The sequence below is a fragment of the Protobothrops mucrosquamatus genome, unplaced genomic scaffold, assembly GCF_001527695.2.
Source record: "Protobothrops mucrosquamatus isolate PMUCROS unplaced genomic scaffold, P.Mucros_1.0 scaffold_151, whole genome shotgun sequence".
NCBI lineage: Eukaryota > Metazoa > Chordata > Lepidosauria > Squamata > Viperidae > Protobothrops > Protobothrops mucrosquamatus.
The window spans coordinates 78,670-101,246 of NW_015386227.1; the positions used below are offsets into that span (position 1 = coordinate 78,670).

Below are 22,577 nucleotides of genomic sequence, written 5' to 3' on the forward strand. Positions count from 1 at the left end.
CCACATAGGCTGCATCATAGCTGTGAGCTAGATTGGAATCTCTCAATTCCCAAGCATTCAACTCACAAGTTGACCACGAATACCTTTGTTCCTGCAGCATTCTGGAGTGCAAGTGGGCAATCTCATGTCTCCCCTTTATCTGGAAAGATGGTGCAGGCCAGAATTCCATCATCTGGCTGCTAATCGCTACCACAATGCTGTCCCCGCCCCTTCAGAGACATCTGGTTCACCATAGATCTTCATTTGCAAGCCCCAATGTGGATATTTGCAATGGAAAAACATTTCCTGGAGTTTGTATATTAAGGCATTTGGAAAATATACAGTAGTCCTCGACATGACCTCTATTGAGCCCCAAACCCTGTTGCTAAGCGAGACATTTGTTAAGTGAGTTCTGCCCCATTTTACGGCCTTTCTTGCCACATTTGTTAAGTGAATCACTGCAGTTGTTAAGTTAGTAACACAGTTAAGTCTGGCTTCCCCATTGACTTTGCTTGTCAGAAAGTTGCAAAAGGGACATGGCAACTGTCGTAAATATATGCCAGTTGCCAAGCATCTGGATTTTGATCACGTGACCGTGGGGAACCTACAACGGCCATAAGTGTGAAAAATGGTCACAAGTCACTTTTTTCAGTGCCATTGTAACTTCAAATGGTCACTAAATGAACTGTTGCAAGTTGAGGACTACCTGTATTTTTTCCTAGACAACAATTATTTTTACAGAGTAATGTTTTATATATTAAAAAGCCTTCAGAAATGTAGCAAAGTAATATATTTATAATGTGCTACTGAAGTACCTTGGGAAAATGCTTTCATGATCAGGAATTAAATTTTAGGTACTTAGAAACAAGTTGTCAGAAGCTTTGTACCTTGCTCCTAAATTAAAAACCTATCTCATCATACTCTTTTAATAATAACAGTAATTTTGGGGAACACATATAATTCCTAGACTAGGGAAATGATATAGGTTCTTTAGTCATTATTCCCAGAGGTTCTTCCCATACGTTAAATAAATAGATCTCAGGGGTTCTAAAAGCTAGATGGTTGAAGCATTTCTATGGTTGAAATTAGATTCCAAGCTTTTTCATTTCAGCTCCTGGAAATGTCGTTTAACTGCCTGGACGATGTGGAAAGCACCATTCCAGTCAGCCCTTTGCACTTAGCTGTAAGTCTCATTATTATAAAGCCATATTGGGTACAGTTGGGACAAATTTAATTACGGTAATTACCGTTCGAATGCCAATGTTACATTTCTTGCAGTGAGGAAAGTGGACCTAAGCTGTAGGTCTGCATCATTACATTAAATTCCCCTTGATCCATAGCTTCCCTAAATCAGTCTGCCTGTTGATGTGCTTTCAGGCCTATAATGGTCACTGTGAAGCCCTGAAGACGCTTGCCGAAACCCTGGTGAACCTGGATGTGCGGGACCACAAAGGGCGGACAGCTTTGTATCTTGCCACGGAGAGGGGCTCTACGGAATGCGTGGAGGTGCTCACCAGCCATGGTGCTTCTGCTCTTGTGAAGGAGAAAAAGAAGAAGTGGACACCCCTCCATGCTGCTGGTATGAGCATGTCTTATTTCCTATTGAGACGCTGGGATTCCTTCTCTTGGTTGCTCTTGCAAACAGACTTGGGGCATTCATTGGGTCTTTAAAGAAATGACAGTTATTAAGAAGCAGGAAATCCTGTTCATTATATTCTCATCTTATTTCTTACAGCTGCCTATGGGAACACAGATTCCCTCCATCTTCTCATTGACAGTGGAGAGAGAGTCGACATCACTGATGTCATGGACATCCATGGACAGTGAGTCTCCAGCTATAGATATCTATTTATTCGGTCTATAAGTCATTCCAGTGGCAAGCAGGAATGGGCTTGATCCTTACACATTCCAGTTTGCTGTACAAATCCAAAGCAGGACTGCATATCCTGCCAGCTGGGCTCTGAATGTGTCTAGGCAATTAAGAGCTGGAGAGTGCAGACTAAAGAGTTCTTACTCATTTGGGAGTGGACTTCTACATAGAGGAGAAACACCTGAAATACATTTCCCCTTGAATATCAATCAGGCTTGCAGTTTGCAAGTCTTTTTAGATCCAGCATTGAAGTTGGGGAGTTGAGTAGCATCAGTGAAAAAGAGGGGATTTTTAAAAATACTTCTGTCAGTAAATTCCCTTTCTTGGAGAGGAGACAGATGGTTTTGGTGATTTACGTGCTTGTAATCCCACAGTTCATTGTTATGATATGCTTTTTATGGAGCAACCCTTCAAACTATTCAAGAAATTTAATCTGGCCTGGTATAAAGAACACAGGTAGTGAATGATGCCTCCATATTCAAACAGTTTCACAGCTTGCCTCCAGTGATTAATTCAAAGTTTCTGCAAGGGTCTTATGTAGTCAAAGACCAAAAAACTGATATGGCTGCCTCTTCTTATACAGCCTGCTCAACACTCTGTGATCACCAACAGGCAACTTTTGTGCATCTTCCCATAGGGACATCAGATCTGTAGAATATATTTTTTTATTTCCATGATGGGGCAAAAAGTATTAGCAGAGTTGAAGACAGACCTCTCCATTTTCTTGTTTATTTATTATTAATTTATTATTAAATTTATTTGCTTAAATAAAGCTTAAATTTGTTTATTTAGGTCTTTTAATAGTAATAGTGTTAGTGAGTTTTATTTTCTGATTATTTTAAAATGTCCTATTTTGTTGTTTTAACCATTTCCACACTGTCTATTTTAATTGTATTTCTCCAAGGAGCAGATGGCATACAAATATTCTGAATAAATTTAAAATCTTTCTTTTTAACTTATTTAGAAACTGTCATGATCAGATTTGATTCCTAGCAATTTAAAAATATAATTACAAATAGAACATAATTAAAACCTCAAATGTAGCTCTATAAAAATCTGGCTCCAAGCCTAACTCCAAATTGTAGCAGTTAAGCCTGAAAAACTTTACAGGAGAACTAGGTTTTTACAACCTTTCCAAAAAAAATTCAAGAGAGGGTACGGGGTACTAAACTAAATGTATTGGAGCACCATAAGAGTACTAAAAAAATGACCAAAAAGAATATTTAGCTGTCTTGAAAATCTGAGGAAAGAATACATTTCAGTGAAAATAATATGAGCAGATGATAGAGGTAACCTTAAGCTATGTCTCTCTGTTTGATCCACAAGAAGGTGTCCTAATGAATTCAAATATCTGCGCTTGGTTTTTTTTAGAATTTTGAGCTTGGTTTGTTCTGTTAATCATCGTTTTTTAAAGCAAAATCCTTTCTTTCTACTTGCTATCTATAATGAAAAAAATCCCTAGAACTGAGAACCCAACTTGTTTCTATAGAACAGACATGTCAAACTCGCGACGTCATGTGACGTCGCGCAACATATTGGAGTTTTTTCGCCATTGCCGGCAGTGGGGTGGGCGTGGCTCCGGTATGATGAAACTGGCCCGCGGGCCGGCAGTTTGACACCCCTGCTATAGAAGAAGATGCACAGAAATAAGCTTTCTTTAGTGCAAAGCTACAACTGGAAGCTTTATCAGTATATTCCATCCAAATGGCTTTTCCATTTCTGCTATTTTTTCTTCTTTTCTAAAATGGGCAATAACAGCTAGAAGCTCTCTTTTTGACCTGTGAGAATTGAACTGCTGGCAGTCAGCAAAATTAGCCTGCAATATTGCATTCTAACCACTGCGCCACCAGTGCCTGACCTATTCTCGATTTTCTCACAGGACCCCATTGATGTTGGCAATCATGAATGGCCACGTAGATTGTGTCCATCTCTTACTAGAGAAGGGATCCACAGTGGATGCAGCAGACAGAAGAGGCAGGACTGCACTGCACCGGGGGGTAAGTGGAGGAATTGTTTCTAGAGTCTTAGGTTATTAAATTAGCTCTATACTGAATTGATCGAACAAGATCCTGAAATAGCCTTATAGTCGTGGATGTGAAAAATTAGATATTTAAGTGTTCCATTGGAGCATACAAATCATTGTCTGTTCCTCATCTTTGAATTGTCACACTTGCCACTGATTCCAGAGAGTGTGCTTGGGATTTGGTATACTGTACAGCAGTGGTTCTCAACCTGTGGGTCGGGAACCCCATTTGGGGTTGATCGACCATTTCATGGGGGTCGCCAAGCAAGGCTGTCCGCCATTTTTTTTGTCCGCCATTTTTTCCCCCTTTTCCGGTGGGTGCCTTACCTCCCTTGGGCTGGGCCAGCTGATGGTTGGCCTGCTCCGTCTCTGCCGCTTGCCAGCTACGCCTCGGCCGGCGCAGGGGGCGGAACCACGCATGCGCGGCGCTCCCGGGCAGGGAAAGTCCTCGACTTACGACCGATTGGGTAGTCCTCGACTTACGACCGGTTTAGTCCTCGACTTACGACCGGTTGGGGTCGCGGCATTAAAAAGGTTGAGAACCACTGCTGTACAGGTATTCCTCACTTCCCAACCATTTGTTCTGTGATTGAAGTTACAACATTGCTGAAAAAAACAATTTCATTTGTAACCGTTGCAGCATCCTTCAGTCATGCAATTGCCTATAGTCAGTACAGGCTGTCCTGTGTCTGACCTGTGTTTCCCCCCCCCCCTTTATTCCATTTTTGCAGAGCAGAGAGATTGAAGATAAATCTCTTCTTGAAACAGATTTCAAGATAGTAAACTGTTTGCTCTTCTACCCATCAAAAGCAGTGCAATCACTGGCAGCAAAAGAAGCGTCAGGCAAGGGAGAGATTGTCTACCAAAATTGCTTGCTTTTCCCCCCCTCCCCTTTCTCTTGCCACAAAATGAAGAGAATGGAGAAAAGGGGATTTCAAGAGCATGAGTGGGTTGTATACTGCATCCATGGCTCCCTGCCTCAGCTGTGGCACAATCGCATTGCTTTTGATGTGTGCAAGACTGTAAGCAGACATTCCAAAGGAGGGGGACAAGAATCAAATGTGTGAAACAACAAGAGTAGTCTTGTCTCCTTCCTGCCAAAAAGCACAGTTGCGGTCATGTGATTTCCTATTAGCTATTGCTTTACTTAGTGGTGGATTTGCCAATCCCAGTTAAGGTCGTTAAGCAAGGACTACCTGTATGAAGATTGTAAACATGCTTGTGCTGGAAAGGAATAGATAGGCAAAAGAAATGCTAGTTGAGCAGCATCAGTTTTCATACGAAAATAAAATAAAAGTTTCTATTGTTTATAGTGCAAGATTTATTGTTATTATTTCATGATACTTGGATTACAAGACTGAAATACTTTGACCATGTCATGTGTGCAAATTCATTGGAGAAGTTAATGATGCTGGGAATGGTTAGTGGAACAAGAAGAAAGAGCAAGCAAAAAGCATGCTGGCTTGATAGCATCAAAACTGATACAAAGATGAATTTCCAACAACTGAAAGGAGCTGTGCTCGACAGAGTAGCATGGAGAGCACTTACCTATAAAGTCACCAAGAGTCGGATAGGACTGAAATATTAAAACAGCAACTTGGAATTATTGAATAAAGAAAATATTTTGAGTGCCTGCTTTGCAAGTCTTATTTCCACTTGTGATAGATAACTTTTTTTCATTGCTTGCTATTCTTTTTTGTAGGCTGTTACTGGCTGTGAAGACTGCCTTGCAGCACTGCTGGACCATGATGCCTTTGTATTGTGTCGGGATTTCAAGGGCCGGACCCCGATCCATTTTGCCTCGGTGTGTGGGCATTCTGAAATCCTGAGGACCTTGCTGCAGGCAGCGCTCTCTACTGACCCTCTGGACTCTGTAGTGGACTATAGTGGCTATTCACCAATGCACTGGGCTTCATACAGTGGTAAGGATGTAGAAATTCATGTATACATTCCTTCGTTATTTTCTTGTGCCAGGGAGAGACTATCATAAGATCTGTCCAGTTAAATCACTGCTACAACACTTCGCAAAGTTAATTGCTATAATAGGACATGATGGTTGCAGCAGAAGACTGGGATGGCTAAAACTATGGATGTTCAACAGTTTTATGCAGCCTATTTACCTGAAAGGTGATTACATCTCCAACAGATTCAGTGGCTCAATAGATTGTAGGATAGATCTTTCCTTCTTGGAGTCATCTGTCAAGATTTTTAGATTACTTGTGGCAAATATCTTATGGCTGGATTCCAGGGGTGCTGTGGGATGTATGGTTATGGGACATTGCCAGTGTGGATGGTGTCTACATTTTCTGCCTATAGGAGGGCAAAATAGAGAGTTCCCAAGCCTTCCAAAAATCCTACTTAAAATTTGCTCTCAGGCCCAAAAGGAATCCTGTGTGGGTCACCTATGGCTGATGGGACAGTTTTCCACTCTTGTTCTAGAACTTGTTCATACTGGCTTTAGTGGATGAAAATTGAAGACCGCTCCTCTTCAGAATACTGATATGTTCAGCTGTTTTATTGCAGGAGAATTCAGTGGTGGTGGGTAAATTGTCTTTCTGGCAAGCATATTTTCTATTGCTGATTTCTCATTCTGGTGATCATCTGATAAACATTTCTGGAAACTCTGTGGGTTCTTTCAAAACATAACTTAAAATTCTTGTGAGGGAATAACAGAAAATTATTTTTTATTATTATTATTATTATTATTATTATTATTATTATTATTATTATTATCATCATCATCATCATCATCATCATCTTTATTTTTTGCATTAAATCACAGGATTCATGTATTGATTTTGATTAATTTGTATTTCCTTACTTCAATTTGGAAATTTTTTCTTGCTCTAGAATATTGTTCTGAAAGGTATTTGACCTTACTGAACTTTTCTTTGTCAGGATTTATATATCATATTAAAGCAAAAATCTTGCCTTAATATAGAAGGTGGAAAAAAAAGACATGCAGCTGACTCCCATTCTACTTTTATGAACAAACCCAACCACACTGATTTCTGCATTTCAGTGTAGCTTAAATAAACCTGCAGGTATCGCCAAATGCTTGCAAACAAGCCAGGACTCACAGATCAACTCTAAACTTCAATTAAAATCTGACTTCTAATCGTACCTGGCCATTTAGAAGCATTTCATTATAACTCTGATTTGAATGGTGTTGAAGTGTCAAATTCCTGATTATTGTAATGCTTAGATGGAAGAAGCAACAGTGCTTCAGAAAAGGGTCTGTGTGTTTGGGTGCATGTCTTGCATTCAAACTTGAATTTATTATGCCAATTTTTTCCTGTTATGATATGTAAACACCGCCTTTGTTAACAGACTGTCTCATTTAATTCAAGATTCAAAAAAGTGTGGCTATAATTTCCAATTTCAGCCTGTGTTAAAGCTGCCTGAATATCTGAAAGATTTTTAAAAAACAGCTCACACATAGAAATCCTAGATTTTGCCGATAAAAATGGGGTTAGAAGGTGATCTAATAAATTCTCTTCTCCCTTTCCAGGGCATGAAGATTGTCTTGAATTGTTACTTGAACACAATCCATTTGCATACCTAGAAGGAAACCCTTTTACTCCATTGCACTGTGCAGTGTAAGTCTTGGTAGATCGTGGAGATTTAAGTGTATGTTTGTGCAAATGCATTAGGATCTGCCATTTTTAGCAAATGAGAGGTGGATTTTGCTTTTCAAGTAGAGTTTGAAACTGTCTCTCAAAATTGCAGTCCTGCTCTGGATAACCCTTACGTCGTGTATGTATAAAACCTCTCTTGGTACCTCACATGACTTTTCAATTTTTAAGATTCTATAAAATTACAGATGACAGAATGAATTCTACAAAGCAAAATGGCAGCTTGGAATATCAGCTCTCTTTCCATGAATATCTCTGGGCCTCAAATGGACTACACAAGTCATAAAATAAAATTAGCTATTACATCCAGCCCAGACCTATCACAAGAAATGCCCTTGCCCAGAAAAGAAGACAAAAGATAAGGGAACAATTTACCACTTTGCTTTCTAGTAATCTTTATTAAGTTAAAAAGAGGCTCTCTTTAGCCACAGCTTATTATTATTTTTTGAAAATCAGAGCCATTTTGGGGCTCTCTTCATTGTTAAACAACAAGGAAGAAGGCTGCTAAGGCAAGCTAAAATAAGGAAGTGTGGACTATTCTTTAAAAAAATTGATGGAGAAATATAAGGGCAGAAAGTTGTGGTTCTAGTTTATTACTTTTTAGTAATTTGTAGCTTGGTCTGCTTTGCTGTGGGTAGCTAAAACTTTCCGATTGTTATGATTCCTGAGAGGCCAGCAATTCTTAAGTGACTTACAAAAAAGCTACTCTTTGACTAAAGAGGGAGTTAAGAAGATGGACGAGCAAATTATTAGAGATGTATTTGAAAAACCTTTAAATAAAATCCATCAGTTCATAGATCAGCTATGCTTCAAGGATGTAAAAAAATTACTCAAACTATTTCAGAGATGCAAATATGTGCAGAAAGTTACCAAATCACCGAGGCAATTTCACAAGTAGCTGACAATGCAGAGGAGTCAATTGTAAATTTAGAATATAAACCTGACACTAATTTTTATTCTGATGGTTTAAATATAAGCCTCCCAACACAATTGAAAGCTCCAAGAAAATATGCAATTTTAAAAGGATAAGTTTGGGACTTTTTCCTCATGGACATTAACAACATTGAGAAATCCTTGAGAAAAAAAGACACTTATAGCTACTTGACAAACATTCCAGAGAAGAAAGGGATTTTATTCCATGAAGACAAGCAGGAAGGAATGACTTAAACTTAATGAGTCAGTTGGAATTAGGATGGATTTTTATCAGTCTGATACTTGTAATTGAAAGAAAGTCGTAATCAAAAGTTTGAGAATGTATTTTTCCTTTATATAAAATGCTTAAGTAATTCCTAAAGTTTGTAAAATATTATTGAAAGTGTATTTGAAAATATCTATGTTAAGGGAAAGTTAAAGAAAAAAAACATGTATTAGCTTAAAAAAAATAATTTTAAAAAGGATGTATACAAGAAGGAAAAAACTGTGTAATTTGGAGAGAGTGATCTAAATTTAATGAGTTATTTGGAGTTAGTTGGAATTTTATTGATCTGAAAATGAACTTTATATATGTTAAGAGAAGTTAAAAAAAAGATGTATTAGAACATTTTGATTTTAGAAACATTTTAAAAGAAAAGCTTAGGGTTTTAAATTGGATGCAAAAAAGTATTTTTCCCTTTAAGGTTAAAAAATTCGAAAGAATGCAGTGAATTTTAATATAGTGATAATATAAAGATTATGAAATGCGAATAGAAATAGATATTATTTCAACAGCAAGGAAGATAAAGCAGAAATGGTTAGATTGATTGTTCTATTCAAACAGGAGAATATATTTATGTTTTTTATTTGGATATCACTTCTGGATTTTGTGCTTGTGATGAAAAAAAAAATGAAACTTTAACTTCAATCGTCACACTTACGACCATTGCAGCATCTCCACAGTCACATGATCAAAATTTGGGCACTTGATAGCTAGCATATATTTACAATGGTTGCCGTATCCCAGGATCCTGTAATTGCCATTTGCAATCTTCCCAGCAAAATGAATGGGGGAATCCAAATTTGCTTAATGACTGCCTGATTCACTTTAACAATTGCAGTGATAACAATTGTGGCAAAACAACAACAACAACAAAAGATTGTAAAATTGAGTGCGACTCACTTAACAGCTATCTTGCTTAGCAATGGAAATTCTGGTCCTAATTGTCATAAGTCGAGGACTACCTGTATTTTGGAACATACAACTGAGTTATGGAATGCTTGTTTCACATTGCTAGCAAAACAGTAACATTTTTTTTTCTTCCCAAGACCTACAAATTCAACAAGGAGTTGATGGGCAAGACTGAATAGCAGATCCCTCTGAAAAACTCCTTAGTTTTTCCTTATTTTTTACACCCAAAAAGAAAGTAGATAACAGATATTAAACTTGGTAGAGAGTTTTCTTGAAGGAATTGTCCAAAATTTGGAGTATTTTGACTAGTGGAAATTTTTCCCGTCTGTTTTGGACCTCTAAAACCCAGATGCAGTAGAGAGGTCTTGAAATGCTTTTGTACTTGTTTGTCTCCCTGAAATAAATAAAACCAACCCATGCTTGCTTACTTTCTTCTCACACTTTTCTTTCTTCTCCAGAATTAACAACCAGGATGGCACTGCTGAGATGCTTGTTGAAGCATTGGGTGCCAAGATTGTTAATAGCAGAGATGCCAAAGGAAGGTGAGTGATTGTGTCTTCCTGTTCTTCTTGGACATACTAGTTATATTACTCGGTATCATTGATCAGACCATAATCTGAATGGGAGATATATCCCTTCAAGATATACTATAGAGGCTAAAAAAAATTAGCAGCATGGATTTTGGTGTCTTACTCCTATGGTTCCTGTCTTACGTAGTGCAAAACCCAGGCTTCATTCCATGAGTTGTATGCCATGAGATTCAAGACAGCTTAAATTTGAATCACCACAGTGTGCATCAAATGCTGGACAAATGGGATTTTAATCTGATACGCTCTAGAGATTCTTATATGTGAGTGGCAAGGATCCCTAACTTTTTTCAGACTTGGACCTGCACCCCAAATCCTGTGTGATTGCCTTTACACTCCCCTAACTTACTGAAATCTCAGAAGTTGGAGTCAAGCAATTATTGGGAATCCAGCAGGCACTTCATTTGCCAACCCTGGCTTTGCATTGTCTAAATAGTTCTAAAAAAACTGCTACTAATATGTTATACAAGGATCTACATTCACGTTTACCATCAGTTTCTTAAGATGTGTGTGTCTCTGAATATTTATTATAGGAAATATGTGCTGTCAATAACAGTGTGGTCTATTGTAAGCAAATTATGTCATGCCTTTTATTATTATTTTTTCCTACCTCTTTAATTAATATTTATTTAAGTTTCACTAAAGTGTGGCAATTGAGAGTGAGTTTTAATAAGGGTTTTGCTGTGCACTACAGAATGTTTGCTTTCAGTGGATACTACGCATCTTCTAAAAATAGAATTAAGAGATCATCCAGTGAGAAACTACTGAGCTTCTAAAGAAATGGAATGATATCAAAATACATTGTAGGAAGCTTTATGTGGCTTCAAAATACCAAAATAAATAAATCAAGTATGTAGAAAAAAAAATTAAAAATTGAAAACAGTCCTGTATAATTTACAATTATGCATCCAAAAATAGAGTTCTTTTTGAAAGCGTGACAATTCCATCTTTCCTCTTCTTCCAGGACCCCCCTTCACGCTGCTGCCTTTGCAGACAACATCCATGGTTTACAATTGCTTTTGCAACACCAGGCTGAGGTAGATGGAACTGACCAACTGGGGAGGACCCCTCTTATGATGGCTGCTGAAAATGGCCAGACAGCAGCAGTTGGTAAGTGGTGCATCTTCTGTATTTATGCTTTTCTCTCTTTTTAATCACTTTTTTCTTCTTAGGGTAATCATCCTTCTGTCTATCATCATCCTAGGGAGGAATTAGGAACAATATTTGAGCTCATGTGAGCACTTCCATGTGATATTTTTGTGCCTGAGATCATTTTTTTTCTCCCATCATCCCCCATCATCCAAAAATAGCAACAACATGCTACTGTGACATAATACACTTTGCCTCACTCTAGACCAGGGGTCCCCAACTCCCAGGCCATGGTCTGTTCAAAACTGGGACATACAAGCAGCAGTTGAATGCATAAGCACACGCAGCTCCACTTGCATGCCCTTCACTTGTGTAAATGGAGCTGCATGCGCAAACACACTCACCCACTACTTGTGCAGAATCATTCCCTTTCCCCTTCCCGCCACTATCCCTTTGCAATTTTGGAGTGGCCTAATTATGCAAATCATTTGCAGACATATTTCAAGCATACAACTATTATAAAGGTCTATGGGGAGTCATCCAGGTCATGGTTGTTCAAAAGTACTATTTTCAAAAGGCAGTTGGACTATGTCTTCATCCAGAACTGATGAAGCTTCTTGGATGAGCAGCAAAATTTCTTCTTCTTCTTCTTCAAGGCAAAAACCATAGTCCAGTTGCCTTTTGAAAAAGCACTTTTGAGACAACCATTATGATGTCTTCCTCTATCACATTTTGTAACCTATAAAGGTTATAACTATGGAAGTGGAATGGTTTAATGTTATTTGAAGGTGAAGTGTGTTGTCCCATAAAAATATAAGAGGAAAAGGAAATGTCACAAGCTCATGCAGTGGCTCTCTATATCTTGAGAAGAAAGACATTTTGTGACAACATAAGAAAAAGGCCTATAGCACTAGATGGGTTTAATTTCCCTTGCTTTCTGGTTGACCCTTCTCCCTTGATGCTGGAATTTTGAAATGTCTTCTGCTGGAATTTTGAAATGTCTTCTCCAATATGATTCTGCTTCTGGCAAAAGCCAAATTATTTCAGAAGAGGACAGCGACATCAACCTAGTGGTATAAAAGCTTTCTGTCTTGATTTTTGGATAAAGGTGCCCTGCTTTTATTTCATTTTTCTCATTTGCCATTTTAATGTTGGAAGTTGGCTTCTATGACTTTGGGGTTGATGGTTATATAAGAATCCTTTAAATAAATACACAATCTTTCATGTTGTATTTCCACACATTTTCAGAGTTCCTGCTGTACAGAGCAAAAGCAGATCTAACTGTGCTGGATGTCAACAAGAACACAGCTCTTCACCTGGCCTGCAGTAAGGTACAATGTCCAAACGTGGGATCTATAAAATTAATTTTTGGGACTATCTTCTGTATTAGAAGATTATGATGAAAGTTATGCCAGATGTGATTAAATGACTTTACTTCCAAATGATGAGTTTATGTAATTTATTTTTTATTGGGAAGTTGAAAAGTGGCCCACTAGATGTATATGGGGATTATTATTATTATTTTAAAAAAAAGGTTTATTAAGAATTTACATAGAGATAAAGACAAGGGAAGAAGGAAGGAAGGTTATGAAATATAATGACTTCTTTTTTTCAAGTAATTGTATTAAAGATTATAATTGCAATAATAAAAACTAAAAGCTAAAAGAAAGGTATAAGCAAAGAAAAAATAAAACATGCAAAGGGAAAAAAGAAAAGATGTAAAGAAAAGGAAAGAAAGATAGTAAAGAAATAGAAAAGTTATTACCAACCTTCATCACAAATTCAAACAATTTTAGTAACTTTTCGCCTTCTTTTAAATCACAACAAATGATCTCTTTTTTGCCATATCCCATTTCTTTATAAACAGATCCATAAAGTATTGTAATTTTAGTCCTGATGTCAGAAAAAGTCTATTAAGGGTTACCAAAAAATAACAACATTTCTTTTAACTTTGATCAGATAAATCAAGTTTATATTCATTTCTTTTACTTCTAACAATCTTAATCTTTAATCTATTCAAATAATGCCATGGAACTTGATTTTATTTCTTTTTTGTCTTTTCTCATGAGTTTCTTCAAAGCTTTGACAAGATTCTTTTGTTAGTCCAATGTAGAAGAATTATTCAAGTTATTCTCTTGGTTTATTGTTTGTATGTCCCTTTTAACTACTAAAACAGCCCATTTCTTCTGTATGTCCAGTGTAACATCTTGTAACCTGTCATTTGTAAATCCACATTCAGCTCATTCTATTTTGTCAAGTAAAACCTGTTCCTCTTCCATAACATATTTTAGACACAGTCTATCTGTAGAGGCAGATATTGCTGTTGACATTGTTAATATTAACATCTGACTCCACTTTTTAAAAATACCCTTCACTATTTCAATGTTAGAATATTTTACACCATTCCGTAATTGTTAGTCAAGTTGATGTGTTCTTCTCTTTTAATTGAAATATTTAGTGTCCAGTTTTTAAAAGCTTACCTTAATCCATTTTTAAAACAATTCAACTTTCCTATGGAAATAATTCTTCATAAGTAATTCCAAAAACTTATTTCAAATTTATCTGGAACTATTTATAACTTTTCTAAAATCAGTCTTAATTAACCTTTTGCTCTTCATTTTTTAAAAGTTGTTCATTTGTATTTTTTTTTAATTAAGGATTGAAGGCAGACTTATCCAGTATTTTCAGACTTGTCTCTCCAAAGTTTTCTAATAGCTGAAAGGTAGTTAATAAGCAATTTCTGAATGTGATTAGAAAAGAAACTTACTGTCCTTTTAAAGGTACCACCCAAGGTTTTAGCAAGATCACTGTTCCCTTGTTTCCCAGTGTTAAAACCCACTGGAGACTGTAGTCTCCTTGCAAGGAGCAACTGTCTGAAGTACTTTTGGGTGATCTCTTATCTTCTTCATGCAGAGAAGTTCGAAGAACTGATCTGCTCACTGGATCTTCATTCTTTGCTATGGCTATCAGCTCTTGTTTTTGCAAAGCCGTCTGTAGTCTTACCATTTCTCCAGAATGAATGAATATATGAATAACTATATAAATGAATGGAATGACTATATGAACGTATGAATGAAAAGGAAAAAAATAAAACTACCCAAATTTATGACTTCTGACCTTTTCAGTATATAATTACAATCTTATAATGCTCCTCCCTCTTAGAGCTTATACACGTCTCATCACCCCCTCATTTAATTCATATTTTTTTTAAATCTCCAAATCCATAAATCATTCTATCATTTTTTTTCTTCTTTCAGCAAAAAATTCATATAAGGTTTCTAGTCTTTCAGAAAAGTTAAACACGGGAATGATTTTGATGATTGTAATAGAATGATAACTGAAGGCCAAGAAATCTGCCCAATGAATTCTAAATCCTTGAGAAGACCCTTTTGGTGATACAGGGGCGGTATTGTTGATAATGCCTTTAATCGCCCCTGTCTTTTTTCCTGTTTTACTGGTGAACTCACACTTATAAGAGAGCAAATGTAATCTTCATTTTCTCCCACAAGGAGACAGTGCAGCATAATTTCAGATAGAAACATCCCATCAGCATACAATATTTTCCAGTTCCTTTGTCACACTTTAACCCCCTCTCCCTGAACCATTGCTTAAAGTTTAGAATTTTCCTGCTGGGGCTTACGGATTCCTGCTTCTGTTCCATTTAATTCTGTCCTTTATACCCAGGCTTACTTTATTGAAGCCCGTTGTGTCAAAGCACATACACTTGCATGAAAAGGGCATGATAAGAAACCCATGCCATATTTCTTTTCAGAATTAAACTACAGAGCCGAGTGCAATTTAGGACTTCTTTTATCTTTTCTTTCCAGGGTCATGAAAAGTGTGCCTTGTTGATTCTGGGGGAAACCCAAGACCTTGGCCTTATCAATGCAACAAACAGTGCTCTACAGATGTGAGTACTCACACACAGCCTGTGGAAACTAACAAATTTCTTTCTTACACTTTGTTTCTTATCAAATATTACTAAAAATAAATCAGCCGAAAAGGCTTCAGCAAGCTGTTAGCTGATTCTAATGTGGGAAGCAAATCTCTCTTGCATTTGGGAAGGCATTTTGACTATGTGTAGCTTAAAGATCTTAACTTAATTAGAAGTTGATTTCACAGGTCAAAGTCCAAAACAACAACAACAGATGTACATTTAGAAACCCCCTATGTCCTATGAGATACCATTGAATTCTACTGAAAATGAAGCAAAAAAAGGAGAATACTTCTATTTAATTATGGGAAGATTAAATGTGTTTTCAGTATTTCCTAACAAAACTTGGCTTTGTATAAGAAGTTGCCTCAGTTTAAGTTTGAATGAATAACCGACTATTATTTACTCTGATAGGCAGTAGTTTTTTTTTCGTTTTTTTTCAGTTGATAGCCAAGATTATATTTTGGGGGCACTTTTTAGGATTATTACCACATATTATAATTGTCCTAGTTCCTCAGCCTATCGCAAATCTCTTTCTCTTAAGTGTTTAAATTTAAGCTTCCAAAAACTAATCATATGAATAAGCAGGAATCTAAATAATCTTTCAAAGCTTTACATGTCTTGGCAGAGACATTCATTCCAATATTTTGGAAAAGTTTCTTTCATTTTTGAGGTAATCAGTCATACTGAAAATTGTGTTTAATAGACTTAATCAGTGCAGAGTCTTGGATGCTTAATGCAGGATGGTGAAGGGAAATACTTCTAGATGAGATTGTAGAGTTGGATTAGGCCACAGAGGCCTACTTAAATGAGAATGGAGGCACGGGGTAAATTATTTCCACTTTTGTCAACTTCGTATGTCTGCATTAACAGAGAAGATCTGGAGAAAGGGCAAAAGGTTGCTACTCTTGCGATTAAATGCTAATTGTATTATCTATAGTAGGAATGTTGGACCCACAACTGCAGAATGCATGTGGTCCTCCAGCATATAGGTAATCCTTGACTTGCAACCTTCATTCAGAAAGTATTTGAAATTACCCTGGTGCTGAAAAAGTGAACTTATGACCTGTGTCCAAAGTCAGCCGTTGCAGCATGCGCCCGCGCATGTGCGTGCCACACACACACACACACACACACAATCAAAATGTAGATATTTGGCAGCCGCAGGGCATTTTTATCTCCCCTCCCCAAGATATTTTATTTATTCATCAAATTTAGTCACTGCCCATCTCACTCTCCAAATGAGTCTGGGCAGTTTACACATACAAGTCATAAACTATAAAAGAGATATTGTTTAAAGGAAATAACAGAGTGAAGAACAAAAGAAGAACAAAGTTAAAAAAAAAAGGTAAAAGATGGAGGGAGCATCCACAAACCACCAAAAGAGCATTGTGTGTCCCTATGCTCTTTTGGTCGCCACGCACAGTGGCATTCAGCAGCAGCACGGCTGGGAGTGAAGTAGAGGCCTGGGGCTTTCAGCAGTCTCAGCCAGTTGCTACTGTCCCCAGCCCTGCCACTGCCACTGAGAAATGCCAGCTCAAGCCCCACCCCGCTGGCCTTCGCTGGCTCACGCCATTCTCCAAGCTGTGCTTCCCAATCTTGCAATCCTTCAGAACCTCGTCTTCCCCATGTTTTCCAAGAACAGGAAGTCGTCCCCAAGCCATGCCCCCCATTCATTCACATTCTCACACCACCCTCACAAACAGCAGGGTGGGAGTAAGTTAGAAACTTATTTATTTGTTTCTATGTTTAGTTACTTAAAAAGGATTGTAGGGCCACCCATCTTAACCAACTCTGGGTGGCTCACACCTCAATCCTTAGGCTGACAAGAGTTGCAGTGAGGCTCCATACCTGTAGAGCAGGCTGAGGACAGCTACACATTGAGCCCCCAAATACACTTTGTTTTTCTGAGCCATTTTTTTCCCTTCACAAATCCTTCCAGTGCCAAATTTTCTGGTTGCTACATGGTATATATATATATTTTTTTGAGGGTACGTGAAAGTGAGCTGTGGAGAAGGTCCTGTTAGTACAATGGCAGTAGAATTTACGAATCCGAGTAAATATTAAATGTTCCTCGTTGCAAAGAGGAGAGTAGTGAGGTGAGCGTGGGGTTCAAGAGTCCTCCTCTTGAATTTGGCCAATAGCATAACCATCCTTTCTCTTCCCACTGCAACAGGCCACTCCATATTGCAGCTCGAAACGGATTGGCCTCTGTTGTCCAGGCTCTGCTGAGCAGAGGTGCCACTGTGCTTGCTGTGGATGAAGAAGGTATGCATCATTCACATCTGGAAGCTCAAGGCAAGAGTTCATTTAGTATGGGGGGGAGGGGAAACAACAAAGTTTGATGCAGTAAAGATACTTGTCAAAGCAGGAAATCAGGAGTGCAGGCAGTTCAAATGAATGCATAGGTTTATTGTACATTAAAGCTCTCTACAAGAATATGAACTACTAACAATCAAAGCAAATTGGCGATAGATAAGAGTCAATTCAAGGTGGGCTGGACTTAGATCTCTTGTGGGCATGAAGGGACTCGAGAGTGATGACGCATTTGACCCCCCCCCCCTCAGACTCAGTCTGGTCAACTCCTGCAATACCTATCTTAGTTTGTCTGAAGCAATTTTCCAATCTGGCACTCTCCCGATGTGTTGTAACTATCCCAGAAATTCCAGCCTGCACAGCCAGAGGAATTATGGGAGTTCCAATTGTAAAGGTGGAAGTTTGGTGTAAAGTGATTCTTGGTCTCTCAAGACAGAATACAACATCGTGAACTGTTTACAGGGATTCACATACCTCAGAAATAATATTATAGAGTTAGAAAACCTGGTTTGTGCGTCAGTCCTTTGATTAAAGTGCATGGTGGGCCACACAGTGGAATGTTTGTATAACAGAGTATTATTCTGCTCATGCTACCATATTTTCCCAAAAATAAGACCTGGTCTTATTTTTTTTTTTGCCTCCAAAAGAGGCACTAGGTCTTATTTTCGGGGGATGTCTTACACACTTACCTCAAGACCACCGCAGTCAGGCCTCCCACGCCATGCTATTTGTTGTGCTGCTGCCCAACTTCTGTGGTCGTTCATGGCAGGAGGCCACATGGCACGTCACGCTGGTGCCACCGCTCACGGCAGGAGGCCATGTGTGTTGTGCCATGGTGTGTGCCAGTGGCAGCAATGGCACAAAGCCCCATGCAGTATCCTGCCACGAATGGCCGCAAGCAGCCATAGAAGTCAGGCGATGGTGCAACAGGTGTAGTGGCGTGGGAGGCCTGGTTGTGACAGTCCTAAGGTAAGAGTGTGTGGAGTGCGTGGGGCAGCTCCACACACCCCGCCCTAGCTTGATTTTTACGTGTGCGCCATATGGTGGGATGGAGTGGGCGAGGTCTTAACTAGGGCTTATTTTGGGGGTAGGGCTTATATTAGGTGGACACATTAAAAATCAAGCTAGGGCTTATTTTCAGGGAAATACGGTTGTACACTTGTTATTTTTTCAGCGGTTGTTGTCCTTATCTAATTTTAGTATTGTATGCCTCCCAGAGTCAATATGAAGCCAGGTGGCTTTATAGAGGACCTGCATTTTATAAAAATGTGGAAATAGAGAGGGTTTTCTTACATACCCTACAATATTGAAACTCAGAGACTGGTGTTAAGGACAAGAAGATTTCTGAGAAGTTAAAAATGATATACCCAGCACTTGCTTAAACTGTGGTATTTGTTGCCATGGATTAGTGTTGTGGAGGCTCCACTTAGATTGTTTGAAAAGGGGATGAAGCAAATTTATGGTGGTTCTGGCTCTCAGAGCAGGTAGTCCTCAACTTATGACCACAATTGGGACCAGAATTTTGGTTATTGAGCGAAGTGGTCATTAAGTGAGATGTCACATGACTGCTTTGCTCAGCGACTGCAATTTGGTAGTCCAGTTGAGGTTGTTGAGCAGTCTCATTCATTAAGAGGATGGAGTCCCAGTTGGGGACTATGAAGTGCCTCAGGGGGTGGGCGGGAGACACTGGGAGGCCTGGCATAAGCTGTGCAGGAGGGTCTGTCCTCTTAGGAGATGAAAATCCTACCTGCCAAAACCCAAGCAGGATTTTCAGCCCATAAGTGAAGAGACACTTGGGTGTGGGATCTGTGCTGGGTCTTCCACATCCCCCTTGAAGCACCCCACATTCCTTATATTACCAGGCTGCCTTTCCACTAAGGAGCTGAAAGTCCTGCTTGGATTTTAGTTCCCTCTCATCCTTGGGGACAGGCTGAAAGAGTTCCCTCTCGAAGAGTTTCAGCTCTGTGTCTGGTTGGATTTCAGTAGGGAGCTCTTTCAGACAATCCCCAGAGACAAGAGGGAGTCTTGTCAGCAAGTGGCAGCAGCTTGCAGCCTTCCCTGCTGACTTCCCCATTGACTTTCTGGGGAAGCCAGCAGAAAAGATTGCAAATTGTGATCACATGATTGCAGGGTGTTTGGCAACCCATCATAGATTGCATCCAGATTGCAATCACATGACCAGTGCGTGTGTGTGTGTGTGTGTGTGTGTGTGAGAGAGAGAGAGAGAGAGAGAGAGATATTTAGCAACGGTCTGATGTGCTTTACAAGGTGTAGTGTACCTTTTCTGACGCCATCATTAATTCAAACCATCAATAAGTGAATGGTCATAAGTTGAGGATCACCTGTGCCTCTTGGCTGTCTTCTGTTTCCTGAATTTTAAGCAGGATGCTTTTTAAAAAAAAAAATGAAATAGAAAAAGTGTCACCTTAAAACATTTCCTTCTGTTGAAAATATAAATCTGATATTTAATGCAAGGAATTCTGAACAACTAGTGCCAGGGGTAGGCAACCTCGGCTCTTTTATGACTCATGGACTTCAACTCCCAGAATTCCTGAGTCAGCTGTGCTGACTCAGGAATTCTGGGAGTTGAAGTCCATGATGTCATGTGTCTGATTAACGAAACACTTAAAAGGACTTTCAGGCACATTTTTTTCCTAAAAGCATTTATTAAGGTTACAGAGATGTCAGTACGGCATGGTGGAAATGCTTAGATCTGAGATTCTTTTCCGTTGCACATACATTCCAGGCATTTTTCCCTCCCCTATTTTGGGGTCATGGTTCACATCTTCCAATTAACTCGGAAGATGTGATTTACTTCCGGTTTCTTCCCCCCCCCCCCCCCCGGCTTTCCTTATTCTCCTCCCCTTTCACTGTTGCCTGATTTAACTATAAAAATACCAGACAGTTCTGCATATTGTCAAAGCAAGAACATACAGTATTTGCAGCGTTGACACATGAGTCATAAAAGAGCCGAGGTTGCCTACCCTGAACTAGTCCAATCTGGTCCTTTAATTTATACTCTGGTGGCCCCCTTTCCCAAGGAAAAGCTTTGCTTTTGTTGTTGCTGCTCTTCTGTTCTGTGGAACTGAATTTGTTTTGTCTTTTCCAGGCCATACCCCAGCCTTGGCTTGTGCCCCCAACAAAGACGTTGCTGATTGCCTGGCACTTATCCTTTCCACCATGAAGCCTTTTCCACCTAAAGACGCCATCAGCCCTTTCAGCTTCAACCTCCTCAAGAACTGCGGGATTGCTGCCAAGACAGCCGCCTGCAGCGCCCTGCCCAACGGGAACAGCTGCCCCTACACCAAGGATAGGCACAATGCCATCGGCTTAGATGGCTGTTATTCGGAATAGCTTAAAAACGATGATGGGTGATCTAGTATCTCTTCTATTTATTTAGGAATTCTATCAATATAGGACACTTTAAAGGAGAACAAGACTGGGAATGGGCCTTCCAAAAGGTCCTAGGAACCAAAAAGAAAAAAAAAAGGAAAGGAAAGGAAAGGAAAAAACCTAGAGAAAGTGATCTCGGTTTCTGCATCCTACCTAGATACTTGCTTTGACCACTAGCATTTCTTTTGCTATCAAAATTAACAAAAAAAAAAAAAAGAAGTGTGGGTTTCCAAACAGATCCATCCTTTTAAAATGTTTCGTTTAAATTTACTCTTAAGAAGCTTTAAAAATCTGCTCGTATTCTTCTTTTCCCCTGCTGTTTGCCAAAGGGTATAGGCCGGTTCTTCCGAGTTCAATGTTTCTAAGCAACCCACCTTTTCCAGTCCCAATTTCTCAAGGCTTTGATGCTTTTGAGTGAAGAGCCAATTCAATTTATTTCATGCAGGAGGTTGTGGCAGCAGCCGAAGGACTGAATTTGATCATCTGGATCATCTTATTAACGGTCTCCCACACTTCCCCTCTATCAGGCCGCCTTATCATTTGGGATCATTTTCTCTGTGTCCTCAGGAAAAAAAAAATCTTTCCGAGGGACCCAGCAGGCTAGGCAGGGAGCAGAAGCCTGAATTGCTGCTGCTTTTTGTTTTGCATTGAAATGAGGAGAGGGAGGTTGATCAGTGAGGGTCCGCCAAGAAGGGCAGCAGCTGCTGGCAAAGTGCCACTATCATTGCTTCTTCCTGTATGGTAGCTTTTGTTTGTTTGTTTGTTGTGCTCGCCCTTTTTGATTCCAGTCAGAAAAACACTTGAACTGAGAACTACTGTACCCGGATATTCTGATACTTTAGGCAGCTCATAGTCCCTTGCGTGCGCCATAGATGCTGTTGCCCAACCAACGCGGTCCTCTTTAAAAAACCTGTGTATGCGCTGCCAGAATTATCCCAACCATATCAGGCACTTTAGGAGGCTGATTTTTTTTGGGGGGGGGGTGGAGAGGGAAGGTTATCCGGTTTGCAAAATATTGGATCCCCAAAGAGAGTTTCTTTTGTGGTTCCCCACCCCACCCTCTCCCACCTCTGTTTTTGTGCAGTGTTTCCCATTAGACAAGTCAGTGTTGCCTAAAAAGTTATTTATAAAGAAGCAAGCATTTATCTTTTGAAAAATAGCCAAAAGGAAAAAAAAAAAGAAAAAGAAAAAAGCTTTCTGCAAGGAGAACAATGCACTTCAGAATCTTACAATCCCACATTTGTATTTATAATTTTTCCAACTAGAATAACATCCAGCAGATTTCATTAGGGGGTGGTGTGTGTGTATCTGTCCGTCCGTCCATCCATGGGTGGGGCTAAGTATGAGTTCGTATTTTTTATTTTAAAATTCCTATTTATTACACATTTGAGTGTGCGCACTGTTTTCTTTTTGTACTGTAAACCGTATCATGTGTAGAAACTAACAAAAAAAAAAGATTACCATATCACAAAGTATGTTCAAAGCCAAAGATTGGGATGTAGCAATCAGATGAAAGCTGCTGGGGCAAGCAAAACTTTAGGACCTAATAATCTTTTCCATCAGTTTCCCAGTCCTGCAGTGCTGTGGTAGGCTTGGGACTGTGTTTAGCAGAACATGTGAATTTTAAGAATGAATTATTCCAAGGCA

At 39.1% G+C, this 22,577-nt stretch overlaps 1 protein-coding gene across 1 annotated transcript in view; it reads left to right on the plus strand.

The window, feature by feature from the left end:
• The window catches only part of ANKRD52 (ankyrin repeat domain 52), a 62,322-nt gene extending 40,032 nt beyond the window's left edge, over positions 1-22,290 (plus strand). The window contains exons 16-27 of the mRNA XM_029284833.1: positions 1,091-1,162; positions 1,357-1,558; positions 1,715-1,802; positions 3,729-3,846; positions 5,575-5,794; positions 7,384-7,471; positions 10,070-10,153; positions 11,163-11,308; positions 12,536-12,618; positions 15,115-15,197; positions 17,398-17,489; positions 20,647-22,290. Of these exons, the coding sequence (XP_029140666.1) occupies positions 1,091-1,162; positions 1,357-1,558; positions 1,715-1,802; positions 3,729-3,846; positions 5,575-5,794; positions 7,384-7,471; positions 10,070-10,153; positions 11,163-11,308; positions 12,536-12,618; positions 15,115-15,197; positions 17,398-17,489; positions 20,647-20,891 (1,521 nt within the window). The 3' untranslated portion in view covers positions 20,892-22,290. The remainder of the gene's footprint in view (positions 1-1,090; positions 1,163-1,356; positions 1,559-1,714; positions 1,803-3,728; positions 3,847-5,574; positions 5,795-7,383; positions 7,472-10,069; positions 10,154-11,162; positions 11,309-12,535; positions 12,619-15,114; positions 15,198-17,397; positions 17,490-20,646) is intronic.
• Positions 22,291-22,577: the final 287 nt, after the last annotated feature.